Source organism: Tursiops truncatus, chromosome 18 (genome assembly GCF_011762595.2).
Source record: "Tursiops truncatus isolate mTurTru1 chromosome 18, mTurTru1.mat.Y, whole genome shotgun sequence".
In the NCBI taxonomy this organism is placed as follows: Eukaryota; Metazoa; Chordata; class Mammalia; order Artiodactyla; family Delphinidae; genus Tursiops; species Tursiops truncatus.
Genome location: NC_047051.1, coordinates 18,842,501 through 18,857,832, shown reverse-complemented (window position 1 = coordinate 18,857,832; position 15,332 = coordinate 18,842,501). Strand labels below are relative to the sequence as shown.

The window sequence follows — 15,332 nt, the reverse complement described above, 5'->3', positions numbered from 1 at the left end:
ATTCTCAGAGTTCCTTAAATACAGGTTTTCTGGGTAAAGGGGAAAGAGAAAACCTTCTAAATGTATAATTTACTTTAAAGTGCAGTGCTAACAGAGGAAAATAACTTTAGTACCCTTTCTGTCCCTGTAGTTAAGATTTACCCAGGATTTGAAGTTCTGGATAAGAAAACTAATATTTATCTGTTATGTATTACTTTGTGAAGAATCTTACAAAACTTTTGACTCATCTTCCTGTTGACAAGCGGGCAACAAAAATTTCTCCAGTGAGCACAGTAACAACAACTATCTGATGACTATTTTGCTTGTATTTTAAAATAGCATCCATGCTTTGAGATCTTGCTTACAGATATTTAAGCCGAGGAAAGTTCTGAGAAATCTGTTACAAACTCACTGCCCGTTTCTTCCACATCGTTAAGTTGTTAGTTGCTTTCCAACTCAAAAATATGTGTTTAGAGTGCTTAATGTATTTGTTTTTTCTGAAGAATATCAAATAAAATCACTTCAGCATCAGTTGAAGAAAACATGTTTACAACATATATACTTCTCTTGGGATATAAAGAACTATGCTTAATTTCTTCACTAGTTTTTTTTTTTTTTAAGGATTTATTTTGCTTCAGGTTTATCTAAAGGAAGTTATAGCTCTTTAAAGAAAATCCCCCACTGTTATTTTTTTGAAAACAGGTTTGCTTATTTAGCTTACTTACTTACTATAATTTATTTGAAGTCATTGCAGCTCAAATCCAGAGAACAGCAAAAATCAAATTTAAATCTTTAAAACAAAGAGTGTTTGTCCAAAGTTGTATTCAGGACTTGGAAGATTGAAAATGTAAAAATCAGATACATTGAATGCTAAATTTAATTATATGTCTTTCTTCTCCAGTAAAAAGAATATTTTTTTAGCTAACTTTGGAAAACTGCTTGAATTTGTACAAAAAGATGTGTTGGAAAATGAAAAAGTTTCAGTGTAATTGGCGCTTTATATCTAAATTATAGCTCAAAGCAATACCTTTTTTATGTTTAGTGAAATGAAAATGTAATTGTACTTAGTTATTTGGCCCTGCAGTTTTGCTGCTTTTTATAGAAGGAACTATGTCCTTACTTCATAAATTATTTTGACATACAGTAACATTTTGCCTACTTGAAATAATATATTCAGCTATTCAGTGGCTTCAGTGGTCAAAAGATATATATTGATCACTTTCTAAGTGCCAAGTATTATAGCTCACTATCTAGGTTGCTTCTCTGATCTAAAATACTTAAAATACAGGTTATTTATTGTGACATAAATATACCTTTAAAGTGTACCTGTAATAGTATTTTCTTTTAATTTACTTAGCAAAATAACATTTTGTTAGTTTCCTCCTTTCTCAGTTTTTGTGGCATATATCATTTTTAAATTGGCTGCTGTTAAATGCAGAAAATGGATCAAAAGAGTAATTTTAAAACATACTATACTGTGTGGATAGCATCTGCTTTTTACGAATTGCATACAAAGACAAAATCCTAAATATTATCTCTGAGTGTGACTGCTTGAGAGACTCAAATAGTGTCAGTATGTCATTCTACAGAACACTACATTCTTTACTGTTTTTTGAAAAATGCTGTAAAAACGCTTACTGAATATTTCAAATTACTCTTTCTCATTTATGTTGTTATAGTTTAAGAAACATGATTAGTAGTTTCAATTCAGATTGAAATCAAAATTAGATATATACTGAATAAAAGTATTAAACACTTAAATGAAACTTTTAATATTTGTTAATTATCCAGTATAAAATTACTAAGACATTCAAAGACCATACAGATGGTCACCACATGACTTACATCATAGTTTCTTTTAGAGTTTGAACAACTTTAGGGATTTTTTTTTTTTAATGAAGAGGAAGGTACAAATCAAAATGGCTCAGAAAAATAAAATGGAGTATATACAAGAGTAGAATACGTTTTAATGCTTAACACATCGAATACATTTTTTTAAAATGAAAAACTTTAAAATGTCCACATGTTTATTTTCTTTCAGAGGTGGAGAAATAGTTGTCTAAGAAAACACTTTTCACAGTTGAAGGAACTTGGAGGTTCTGTCCCAGTGAAGTCCCGGTGGTTTTATTTAAGGCAGCTTATATTGTAGATTCGTTGTCAAATATCTTATTTTTTAAGGTCTGTAGGTTATGTTGAATAAAGTTCTCTGTGCCTTGAACTTCAGAGAATCTGGAGTCGCTTCTCCTGGTAGACCAGTTTTTCATTTTTATTGAATTCTGAATCGTGTCTGACGTGAAGTAGTAAACTATAGGGTCAAAGCAACAGTTTAAAACAGCAATGCAGAGAGTGATTGGGTACATGGTCCTTACCGCTGTTGCTGCTGAGCAATTAACAAACGTCTGTGTTCTCATAAGAGAATATAAAATAAGGTTGATGTTGTAAGGCACGAAACAGAAACAGAATATGACCAAATGTACAAAAATCATTCTTAAAACCTTAGTTTTGTTTATTTTGCTTCTACTTAATGTAAGAGGTTTATTTAAAGTTCTTAGCACCATACTAGAACAAGTTACGTTTAAAATTAGAGGAATAAAAAATCCCACTATTTCGATGAAAATTACAATCCTTGAGAGATATGTTTTCCATGTGGCTTCTGGGAAATTTTCAAAGCAGGCTTCTGAGGTATTGTTACCCTGAGAGTGGGTAGACTGAAAAAAAACTGCTGGTGCACTTCCTCCCATCACAGTTAACCATACAGCAATGCAAACGATTTTTGCATTTCGTTTGGTTCTTAGAGTCTTTGACTTAAATGGGTAGACGATTGCCAGAAATCGGTCGGCACTAATACAGGTTAAGAAAAGAATGCTTCCGTACATGTTGGTATAAAACAGCATCACTGAAATTTTACAAAGTAAATCTCCAAATGGCCAATTCCGTGTTGCAAAGTAAAATATCCTGAAGGGTAAAGTAAAAACGAAAAGCAAGTCTGACATTGCCAAGTTAATCATATATGTTGTTGTTTCATTTCGCACTTTGAGAGCGCAGACGAAAATGTGTATGGCAACACAGTTGGATATTAACCCAAGCACAAACACCATGCTAAACATGCACCCGTACAAAGTGTACTTAAAGGAATCATCATAGACGCAGTGGGAGCTGTTATTGCTTACCATTATAAAGGCACGTCCAGTTTACAGTGTTGAAGTCCTTTGGTCAGCTGCGGTCTCCTTTGGTATTCAGATTGTGACCCCTTTATAACCTCCAATGTATTTGCAAATCCTTTGGATCTTTGCGTGATTTTATAAATATTTCTTTTTCCTCCAAAAGAGACATGAAATTTGTTGCTGTAAAGTTTCCACTTGGTTCTTCAATAAGAAAATATTTTCATTTTCAAATCTCCAGAAAATCCGTGATTCCAGGGCTACGTTTAAAAAACGCAGTCAGTGAAGCCAATCCATTGGATTATAAATTTTAAATAAAAGCTGTGTTCTGAGATGGAAGAAAACTATTCGTCTGGTAAACTTCAGTTTCAGTTAAGATGAATGTTCCAAAATGAAAGTTTCTTTATGCTCCAGAATGTTCAAGCTAAAGTTAGCAATCTTATTTTGCTTTTCAATGCAAAGTTTCAGAGACTTAAACATTCCCAGTTCGGTCTCATTTACTTCTTGCTCCTTCCTTCTAAATGAGGTTTTCCTCTTCCGTATTCCTGCAGTGGATCCCAGATGGTGGTAAGCAGAGGAGTCTTTCAAAGGTTCTGAAATAAATTCCTAAGCGTGTTAGCTCTTGCTGAAACGAGGCCTTTTCCTCGGTTACCAGCTGTATTGTGAGATGGGCTTTCTCTGAAGAGAAAACGAAAGGCGTGCTAGATTTGTAGTATGACATCACAGGAAGAAGAGGCTGGACTTGGACAAAGAAAGGTTTCAGCCCAGTTTGTTTGCAGTTCCTTTAATCTGATAACGTGTCTGCTGGGAATACACCTAGGAGGCTTGCAAAGGGCCACTGACTGTTTAGCTAAGCAGTCTGCCCATTACCTCTTTTTATGCAGAAATGCCTCTGGAATGTTGGCCACCTCTCAGGGAGTTTTCTTTTCTTTTTTTTTTTTTCTTTTTATTCTTTCTTTCTTTTTGGTAGTAGTAATTGAGAGAGGACAAAAATCAGTATGTGATTGCTTTTGTGTTTTGGATATGACTTTTTTTGGGAACTAAAATGTGTATGTGTATTTATAAACTGAAATTGTTAGTGATATCTTAATATGACATTTTAAAAATCTGTTTACTGACTGTATAAGAAAAATTGAATTGTTAGTTATAAAAAGGATTTGAGTTGAGAGACCAAGTTTTGCCACTCTTGGCTTCTGTTTTCCATAATTGCTCCTCAAGATTTAATTTAATTCCCATGATTGTGAGTGGCTCCAATCCTGGATCTCTTTACTTTTTGATAAACAATTTTCTCACATTCTTACCTCTTTCCTATAAAATTAAATTAATATTTTATAGCACTTCCAATTTTTTAAATCACTTCCACCAAAGAATAAACTTTATTTTATTTTTTATAAATTTATTTATTTTTGGCTGTGTTGGGTCTTCATTGCTGTGCGCAGGCTTTCTCTAGTTGCAGCGAGCGGGGGGCTACTCTTCATCATGGTGTGCGTGCTTCTCATTGCAGTGGCTTCTCTTGTTGCAGAGCACGGGCTCTAGGCACGCGGGCTTCAGTAGTTGCAGCATGCAGGCTCAGTAGTTGTGGTGCACGGGCTCAGTAGTTGTGGCTCACGGGCTCTAGAGCACAGACTCAGTGGTTGTGGCGCATGGGCTTAGTTGCTCTGCGGCATGTGGGATCTTCCCGGACCACGGCTTGAACCCATGTCTCCTGCATTGGCAGGCGGATCAAAGAATAAATTTTAAAATGTTTATGTTCGGTGTGGTATTAATCTTACAGAACAACATTGTGTCTTTTAACAAAAAATTTTTTCCCTAAATTCATTGAAATAAATTTTGGAAAATAAAAGTTATACTACTTGGCTAAGTTTTAGGTTTGGAATTTTAATTCCCTCCAGCCCTCCCTTTACCCCTCTTAATATGACATTAACTATGTATTGGAATATGGGTCAGATTTTGTTTTCATTTAAAAGCTCATGTGAGTGGTTTCTCTCTATGTATTTAAAGTATACTCATTTTTTAAAGCCCAAAGAAATCAGAAGAAAGTATGTGTGGGAAAGGGGTAGTTGAATGTAGATGTTATTTCCTCAGGGATTGAGGATATCACAACCTGTGGACACATACATGTTTCTTTTATTTTAAATTACCATTTTTCAGAAAAGGCTATATCCAGTTGTGATTTACTGTTATTATTTTTTAGTTTGGTTTCATTTGGGCTGAAGGCCTTCCTTTCGAGTATCAATTAAGGAAATTTGAGAAATTTAAGAGCAGTTTATTTTTCTTTCATAAATTACTTAGCTAATTTAAAACTAATATTTTTCAGTAACGTGTTTTGTGCTGATTTTGTACCTTTTTAATTTGGGCTTCACTCTCATGCTTAGCAACTTTTGTTGTTTGTTGATGAATCCCCCCTGAATTATAATCTATTTTTGTTGTTTTGACTAGGAAATGTACCTATAATCAAGTGACACAAAAAAATATGAGTATTACTTACAACCAATAAACTTAAAACCTTAAGGGCTGAATTTCTTTGTATCATGTTGGTATGGAAAAGAGGTAGTGTGTGTTCATATAAGAAGACAGGTGGATACCTAGAGTGAACAGTAATGAAGAGAGTAGTTAATGAGCTTGTGTTCTTACTGGAGAAAAATTTCTGTTATAGTTTCTCAGTAATCGACTTTCAGATTGATAATCTCTTCTCTAGTCATCATTAAATAATGAAATTTAAGCAGTTATGTGCCCTGAATTTGTTTACTTTTACCTTCATTTTGAATATGGCATTGTCCATAAAACGTACTAATTCTACATTGGAATATTCTTCCACATGTTGATGATGTCATTCACTTGACTTAATACTCACTTAACTGTTCATTTGTAGTTTTTTCATGTTTGAGTTACTGGTGCTTAAAAATAGATGACTGTTCGTTGAATTAAACTTTTTGTTATTATCAGTATATTAGTATATGTTTGTATTTCCAGTTTTACACAATGCTTGACCCTTGGTGGATACTCACATGTTTACTGAGGAATGAATTATACTGATAAACTGGAATTTTATTGAGAGTTGTTTCTACTGAGGAAGAGCAATAGCAGAAGGACTATCTGTTTTAACAGGAAGAAGATTATTGAATGCTAGATTTTTCAAGACATTTAATTTGACTTCTAATTAAGGAGCCAAAGTGAAATTAGATACCTTTAAAATTCCTTAGGTTAAGATTTGAGAACCATAGAGTAACTGCTTACAAAAGGGAGTTAAATGAATCCAAGGACTCGAGGATATTTAATAGTTGCTTTTGTATGTGATAGAGACCAAACCAGTTTAGTGTGAGGTTTGTATACTTCTAGAAGTTAAGTCTAGGAGTCAGCTGGTTTCTTGAATGAGTTTTTTTAGGGGGTGAAATGACTACAGCTGATTTGAAATTTAATGAATCTCATTATATAACTCATCACTTTACAGATTTTTATTACATCAAGAAGCCAGGTCAATAACCAGCTAGCCTATAAAGTACATGTTTTATTCATCACTATAGTAATGGTATAGTTGTGTTTTAGTTGTGTAACTTATTTTTTTGTTATCGGTTTGAGAGGGAGTACTCTGTTAACTATTATGAGTTTAAGGATATGAGTAACTTCTGAGTTCTTATCTAAATTTCTGCTACAACTGTGGCTTTGAGAAGGCAAGAAATCTGACTTTTTCATACCTGATTGAAAATAGGCTTTGGTCTGTCATACAGAGTGAAGTAAATCAGAAAGAGAAAAACATATACTGTATGCTAACACATATATATGGAATCTAAAAAAAAAAAAGTGGTCCTGAAGAACCTAGGGGCAGGACAGGAATAAAGATGCAAACGTAGAGAATGGACTTGAGGGTATGGGGAGGGGGAAGGGTAAGCTGGGACAAAGTGAGAGAGTGGCATGGACATATATACACTACCAAACGTAAAATAGATAGCTAGTGGGAAGCAGCCGCATAGCACAGGGAGATCAGCTCGGTGCTTTGTGACCACCTAGAGGGATGGGATAGGGAGGGTGGGAGGGAGACGCAAGAGGGAGGAGATATGGGGATATATGTATATGTGTAGCTGATTCACTTTGTTATAAAGCAGAAACTAACACACCATTGTAAAGCAATTATACTCCAATAAAGATGTTAAAAAAAATAAAATAAAACATGGGCAATTTTTCATCAAACAAAACAAAACAAAATAGGCTTTGTTGAACACCCGTTATAAACAAATAACGTGTAAAGTGGGCTCCTCAGCCATTCTTCCTTTCTGTTCTTTTTCATACTGGTTATTTCTAGCCTTGATAGTAATACCAGTTTTATGTTGTCCCTTTTTTATTTTCTCTGCTATCTTTTTAGACTAACCCTGTCACTCTTATCTATATAGTTGTTATGGTGTCTTATCTTGTCTTACTTCTAGTCCCACCAGTTTCCCCTGCCAGACAGACACAGATCAAGTCATGAATGAATCAACTATTTATTGATTTATACCCTTCTTGCTTCCAAAAAGGATTTAAAGCAGATTATAATTTTAAAACTGTCCAAACTGATGAAACTAAATATTTAAGATTTTTATTTTATAGAAATTATACCTACATTTAAGAAGTTTAAAAAGAAAGTCAGTGTGGAACAGTTAAAGTTTTTAAATGTGAGAAATGTGAGGAAAATTATTCTAAATATTAGTCATATCCATTATCCTAAAAATTATTCATTTTGAATGTAATAAATGTTTGCAAAAAGCAATAAATAAAAATCTTAAAACACAAATTCATTAACACATTAGTAAAAGAATAAAAGCCAGTACAACATGGGAAAGAGAAGGGTGGGAGGAGCAGTGTGAGAAGGGCAGAAAAATCTAGGCTAAGGGGAACTGCTGCATTTGACACAAGGCAGAAAAGGAAAATATAGTAGATTATGTAGTTTTCATTTAATGAAAGAAAATGTTCCAGGGTGTCAAGGAAAAAACTTTGCTTTATCTCAGAAATATATTGTGAATCTTTACACATGAACCACAGCAGATTGTGTTCTAATGGTAGAACGTGTGCCATTTCTTGTTGGCCCTCAATTTAGGAAAAGCACCCAATGTCAAATTGTGGTTCTGGGAGAATGTATTATTTGTTGGAAGATTAAGATAGTCCAAATATATGTGGTAGTGTGGTTTATGCTGAAGCAAATTTGACAATATAGTGCAAAGGATCTCACCTGATGACCTTAAAATCGCTGAAACCCCTGTTGTATACACTCTCCTGGGGACAGGTCTTGTGGCTTTGATTAGATTCTCAAACAAGATTATGACTAAGAACAGGTAAGAAACCACAGTCTAAAGAAATGAAGGGTTAGCAAATCCTGTAGGCTATTCCACTGAAGTATCTGGAAATTGAAATCTTTTGAAAGTCTTTTTCTATGGATAGCCTAAAAGGAATCTTAAACTATTAGTTGCTAATGCAGATTCTTTATAAATGAAGTTAAGATGTGTGTATGTAGGCAATTAAATGTTAATCTGTGTATTTATTTATTTATTTATTTTTGGTTATTCTGTCCTTTTTACTTTTTCTTTTTAATTTATTTATTTATATTTGGCTGCGTTGGGTCTTCGTTGCTATGCGTGGTCTTTCTCTAGTTGCGGCGAGCGGGGGCTACTCTTCGTTGCAGTGCGCGGGCTTCTCATTGCAGTGGCTTCTCTTGTTGTGGAGCGCACAGGCTTCAATAGTTGTGACACGCAGGCTCAGTAGTTGTGGCTCGCAGGCTCTAGAGCGCAGGCTCAGTAGTTGTGGCGCACGGGCTTAGTTGCTCCGTAGCATGTGGGATCTTCCCAGACCAGGGCTTGAACCCGTGTCCCCTGCATTGGCAGACAGATTCTTAACCACTGCGCCACCAGGGAAGTCCTCTTTTTATTATAAATAAGAAAGTAAGAAAGTGTTGTGTTAAGAGCAGAAGCAAAGAATCAGAGAAGCTTAATATGCATTCACTTGATCTTTCTAGGATTCTAGCTTCTTGGCTGTATAGTGAGGGAGTTGGACTGTTCAAAGGTGCTTTCCTGTTTGTATATCTGATTCCAGTTCTTTGAATGCTTAAGCTTTTAGGTTGGGTTTTTTCACTCTTAGGTATAACAAATCAAGAAGTCACTTTTCATTCTTTATGTTTAAGGATTTCTAATTTTGAAACCAGTTTGTATATGTACAAGAATTATTCTTTGCTTAAGCCAGGAGTCTCATTGTATGAGAAGAGTTTTGTTAATATCTTATCATGCTGTCAAGATTAAACATTTAAAAGAAAGCCCTTCCTTTATATTTCTATAACATTCTTCTCTAAAAGACCTTTCTTTTCCAAAACACAAACAAGATACTATGTTCTTTTACTATAAAATTGATCAAAGAGGAATTGTTCAAAACTTTAAAGTATTCTCTCATTAAAAGTTTTGATGGCCGTAATTGGAGTTGTACCTAAAATAACGTTGAGAATATGAGATACATAAAAAAATTGGATGAGAAAGTATGTGAAGTAAATATGTTCAAGTTTAAAAGAAAGTGTGGAACAGTGAAAATTTTAAATGTAAGAAAAATATTCTAAATTTATTTTATTCATTTTGAATGGAGCAAATGTTTGCCTTGATGAGAAGTGTTTCTTCAGGGCCTTTTTCCATCTCAAATTTGTACCTGTGAAAACAGTTTTCTCGTTTTGAATTTTTCTGAAGCCTGTTAATGATAAATTTTCTATTTAGATTTAGAAACAAAACTTTCTCAGCTTGAGAAAATATTTATAATTTATCTTGATAGAATATGTTTATTTTATATAAAAAGATCTTTTAGCCTAACAGGAAAATTTATTAAATTCTAGACAAACTTAGTATTATTATATTGATACCATTTGAAAATGATTTACCTTGCTGTCATTACTGCAAACACTTAACACTTTATGTTACTCTTTACTGGAGCATGAGTCATCTGCCCAAGTTCAAAGCGTTGAGTCAGCTTGTAGGGTTGGGTAGGAGTAGAAGAAAGATTTAAAAGGTAATGGATAATGGTTTATAGCAAAGTAAAAGTGCACGGGAATGATGCTTGTAGCAGGTTCAAGCAAAGAGATAAAGGAAATTAAGAGAAGCAGGAATGCGGTATAAGACTTAAAACTTGAGCAAGCATGTTTATCACTGTCAGCACTTGAGTTGTCCCTTCCTCCTTTTTTCCTGTCTTCCTGTTCCCCATTCCTTCATTTTCCCCTCTTAAAATCTTATCCCATTTTTCTGTGGAGACCTTTCAATCTCATCAATTCCTTTTCTGTACTTCCACAGTACTTAGTTAAAATGTCTCACTTTTAAGACATATTCATGCAATCACTTAGGGTTAAAAAACAAAGAAATAATTGCAGTACGGCTAACAACATATGTTTGTACAGCATGGAGATGAGAGTCAACCAAGTCAATTAAAAGGTCTTCAGAGCAGACGATGTCTAGAGAAGGCTAGCCTTTAAAGTTGAATAAAAGTTTCCAATTCCAAGTCTTAAAGACTAGAGCTGTGCCTGGTAATAATGTCGGTATAGTCCCACATACGTATAGTCATGTCTTTCTCAGCCAAAAACACAGAAAATGATTTGAGTGACTATCTCCTCAATTCTCTCAAGAATGCCTCATAACTAGTTTCACTCTAAATTCCTAGAAGAGGAATGAATATATAAATTTGATTAAATTTCTTTTTTTCCTTTTTTTTTTATTTTTACAAGTGACAGATTTTTAAGATCTAGTTCCGTGAACACTATTGCAAATACATTTAAAAGCAGAAACACATCTGACTTTAAGCATTTATGTAGATGTTTTGCTTTTAACCCAGCCAGAATTCAAAGAAGAAGATTGACTCTTTGACAGATATTAATACCCAAAGGCATATGGAAGAATTAATCAGTAAGATTCTAAGCCACTAGTAATCCATTCCCAGAACAAAATTTCCATGATCACTTCTTTTTACTGGTTTTGCCAGTGTGTTCATTTTAATCAACTGATTTCACACTCTTGGAAATTTTGAGGATTTCCTGTCAGTGCCAGATGTTACCAGTGTTGCCTCAGAAAGGTTACAAACAAAGCCCGGAATGACTGACTCTACAAAAGGACCCCCTTTAAAGCCAAGCCTTTTGTTGTTCTAGTTTTTAGCTAAACAGAAGTGGACTGTTTCAGGCTGACCAAAAAAAAAAAAAAAAAAAGAAAGAAAAGAAGTTGCTGGCTTGTTGTCCTGGTTAAATGGATAGGTAAATAGGATAAGCACGTTTAAGTTATTTTTCCTGCTTATGTTATCTTTATCTTTGGTATGCTTATATTTATTTGTTTATTCAAGAGCAAATATTTACTGAGTGCCAACTGTGTGCCAAGTGCTCTTCTAGGTGATAGATGTATAGCAGCAAATGTAACAGAATTCCTGAGCTTATATTTTATTTTGGAGAGACAGGCAATCAATAAACAAGCAGTTATACAGTTGGCCATATGGTGATAAGTTCTCTGAAGAAAAATACATTCAGGAGGAAAAAGGAGGTATTCTATGTAGGGAGTTCTAGGAAGGGCCTGTTGATAAGGGGACACATGAAGAAAGACTTGAAAGAAGTGAAGGAATAAATCATGTGGGTATCTCAGAGAATTAACCTTTAACTGTTAAACAGTCTTATAAAAGGCTCTTCTCAATCTGTATTTCCAGCCTCATCTTCCATCACTTCACTCACCAGGTTCATGTCCCCAAGATTTTCATGGCAATTGGAAATCTCTAAATAGTATTTCAATTTGATAAAATTCCGCATGTCTGTTTCTGATTTTTGTTTTGCATGACACATCATGAACTGGGAGTTTTGTTTTGTTTCGGTTTTGGCTACTTGACAGTGTTCTTCAAGCTGAATACTTCTAGGAAACTTACTATCTTAAATTAAAAGGATCCCCAGGTCAATAGCTGCATTTCAAGTCAGATCCACCCTGACTTCTGTGTCCCTGGGCAATTATTAGGTTTGTCTTTTTCTCTTGATGTTTCGGCTAGTACCCTATTACCTCAAGGGACTGAATTTTCTTCTGAGTTCAGTTTCCCAATAGCAGTGACATCTGACAGCCTATATTAACTTGTTGATACAACTGCCAGTTAAAAAATGTCACCCGCCACCAGGTTCTACAAGAATTAAGTCCTTAGCCACTGTAGTTGTTGACCTTTAGCACCCCCTGAAAGGAGTTCGGGGCAGAATGAGGCACTCTGTGCTCTGGGAAAACTGGCAGAACAATCCTTCAGATAGTTAGATATTTTCAGGGGAAATTTTTTATGAACCTGGATTCTTGCATCTTTCCATACTTAGAAAAGCACGGAAACCATTAACTAAGATATGTGCTCCTCATGACTAGCAGCAACCTTCTACCAAAATGTGTGCTTGGTTGCAAGTACCACCTTTGCCAAAATCACATATATACTGACCTCTCCCCTTACCTCTTCAGAACAGTTTCTCAGAGCTGAGGGGTTATCTCCTGGGCTATAGTTGTCAGTAAGACACTGAGTAAACTTGACTCACAGCTTTTACGTTGTACGTTTGTTTTTTTGTTTGTTGTGGGTTTTTTTGGTTTTATTTTGAAGTAGACACAACTAGGTCAGCTTTCTTTACTTTTGTTAATTATCCTACATCTGGTTGAATGGACATCTAGGACCTTAAAGGTAGTTCTATCCCACTTGTCTTTTTTCCTTGATAACATGGTATCCTAAGTTTGGATCTACCTTCAGATTCTTGTCACCATATCTGTCCTTCATAGAGCCAACTCTTGGCCTTACTCTCATTTTCTGACATATGACCATTATCCAGCCCTACTCATGCCTGGAACCATGACCAGTTTTCTCTGACTCAACTCCATTACTTTCTAAGCACATGTGACATCATTCCATGAGCTTTGTTTTTTAAATTTTTTTTTAGGAATATATTTTTTATTTATATTGTAGGAGAGATATTATTAAGGCTCTTAAAGAGAAATAGAATAAAATTAGCAGTAAAAAGATAATATAACTCTACTACTCTAATATATCAACTGTTTATAATTTTCCAGACTAAAAAACTTTTAAAATTGAGATACAGTTGACATATAACATTATATTAGTTTTGGGTGTACAACATAATAATTCAATATTTGTATATATTGTGAAATGGTCACCACAATAAGTCTGATTAACATTCATCACCATACATAGTTATAATTTTTTTTCTTGTGATGAGAACATTTTTAATCTTTTAGCAACTTTCAAATATGCACTACAGTGTTACTAACTGTAGTCACCGTGCTGTATCTTACATCCATGACTTATTTATTTTATAACTAGAAGTTTGTACTTTTTGACCCCCTTCACCCTTTTTGCCCACCCTCCACCCCCTGCCTCTGGCAACCCTCAATCTATTCTCTGTGTCTACAAGCTCTTTTTCTTTTTTCTTTTTAACCCACATGTAAGTGAGGTTGTACTGTACGGTCGTCCCTTGGTGTCTGCAGGGGATTGGCTCCAGGATCCCTGCAGATACCAAAATCTGTGGATGCTCAAGTCCCTTATATAAAATGGCATAACCCAATCAGCCGTTTATATCCATAGGTTCCACCTCCCACAATAGGGAAGGCCAACTCTATTTATCTTTGTCTGACTTATTTTACTTAGCATAGGGCCCTCAACTAAGAGACACCTGGCAGCCTGACCTGGGGACAGTGTGCAGATTCACATAACCACCATCATAGACAAATATACTGAACAGTTGCCTCATAGAAGGAAATACACTCACATCTCTCCAGCCCCACTATGCATGTCCTAACCCCTGGCCACTATTATTCTGCCCTTTATTTCTAAAATTTTGTTATTTCAAAATATTATATAAATGAAATCAAATAGGATTATCTTTCTTCTCAGCCAAATTCTCTGGAGATTCATTTAAGGTACTACATGTATCGATAGTTCATACCTTTTTATTGCTGACTAATATTTCATAGTACGAACGTACTACAGTTTCTTTAACCATACACATATTGAAGAATATTTTTGACTATCACAAGTAAAGCTGCCATAAACATTTGTGTACATGTTTTATATAAGCATGAGTTTTCATTATTCTGGGATAAATGCCCAAAGAGTGCAATTGCAGAGTCGTGTGGTTATTGTGTTTTATTTTGTGAGACTGCCAGGTATTTTCCAGAGTGGTTGTACCATTTTGAATTCCTATCAGCAATATATGGGTGATCCAGGTTCTCTGCATCCTTGCCATTGTTTGGGATTGCCACTATTTTTTCTTTTAGCCATTCTGATCATGTGAGGATAGTTCATTGAGGTTATAATTTACATTGCCCATCAGGATGATGGCTAATCGTATTGAATATCTTCTTCTGTTTACTTGTGATCTGTATTTCCTCTCTGGTGAAAAGTCTCTTTCATGTCTTTGCCCATTTTCTAATTGGATTGTTTGTGGGGTTTTTACCATTGAGTTTTGAGAGTTCTTTATATATTCTAGTCTTTTGTTGGGTATGTGGCTTGTAAATAATTTCTCCTAGTCTCTAGCTTCTTTTTTCATCCTTTCCACATGTCTTTCTCATGGCAAAAGTTTTAAATTTTGATGAACTCCTGTTTATCAGTTTTTTATCTTATGGATCATGCTTTTGGTGTCAAGTCTAAGGACTCTAGATCCCCAAGATTTTCCCCTTAAAAGTTTTATAGCTTCACTTTTAATATTTAAGTCCATGATCCATTTCCAATTTATTTTTGTACAAGGTTTGAGATTTAGGTCAAGGTTAATTCTTTTTCCATTGATTTGCTTTTGTACCTTCATCAAAAGGGAATAAAGAACAGATGGAACAAATAGATGTAGGATTTAAAGTAACCATGTCAATAACTACATTAAAGGTAAATAGCCTAAACCCCAATTAAAAGACAGAGATTGTCTGAGTGGATAAAAAAGCAAGACCCAACTCTATACTATCTACAAGAAACCAGTTTTAAATATAAAGGCATAAATATGTTAAAAGTAAAAGCATGAATCAAAAGTTTAGGTGCCTGGATGGAATTCTGAGGGTAATTCTAAGATTTGTACTGTGGGTGATTAGGTGATTGCTAACAGTTAACCAAAGAGGATGTTGAAGGAGTCATAGCTGATTGGTGATGAGGGTAATAAGTTCATGTTAATGTTTGAACATGTTAATATTTGAGATGTTTGCCACATATACG

At 34.6% G+C, this 15,332-nt stretch overlaps 2 protein-coding genes across 10 annotated transcripts in view; one reads left to right on the top strand and one right to left on the bottom strand.

Moving 5' to 3' along the window:
* RB1 (RB transcriptional corepressor 1) overlaps positions 1 to 15,332 on the top strand; it is a 137,488-nt gene that overhangs the window by 87,051 nt on the left and 35,105 nt on the right. The gene's annotated exons all lie outside the window — the stretch shown is intronic.
* Positions 1,728 to 3,833, bottom strand: LPAR6 (lysophosphatidic acid receptor 6). The gene has a single exon (XM_004318795.4). It carries the CDS (start codon positions 3,150 to 3,152, stop codon positions 2,118 to 2,120), a length of 1,035 nt encoding a protein of 344 aa, XP_004318843.1. The 5' UTR covers positions 3,153 to 3,833; the 3' UTR covers positions 1,728 to 2,117.

Excerpts from the sequence above, each read along its gene's own strand:
- LPAR6 (XM_004318795.4), bottom strand. The coding sequence starts at position 3,152 with ATGGTAAGCAATAACAGCTCCCACTGCGTCTATGATGATTCCTTTAAG.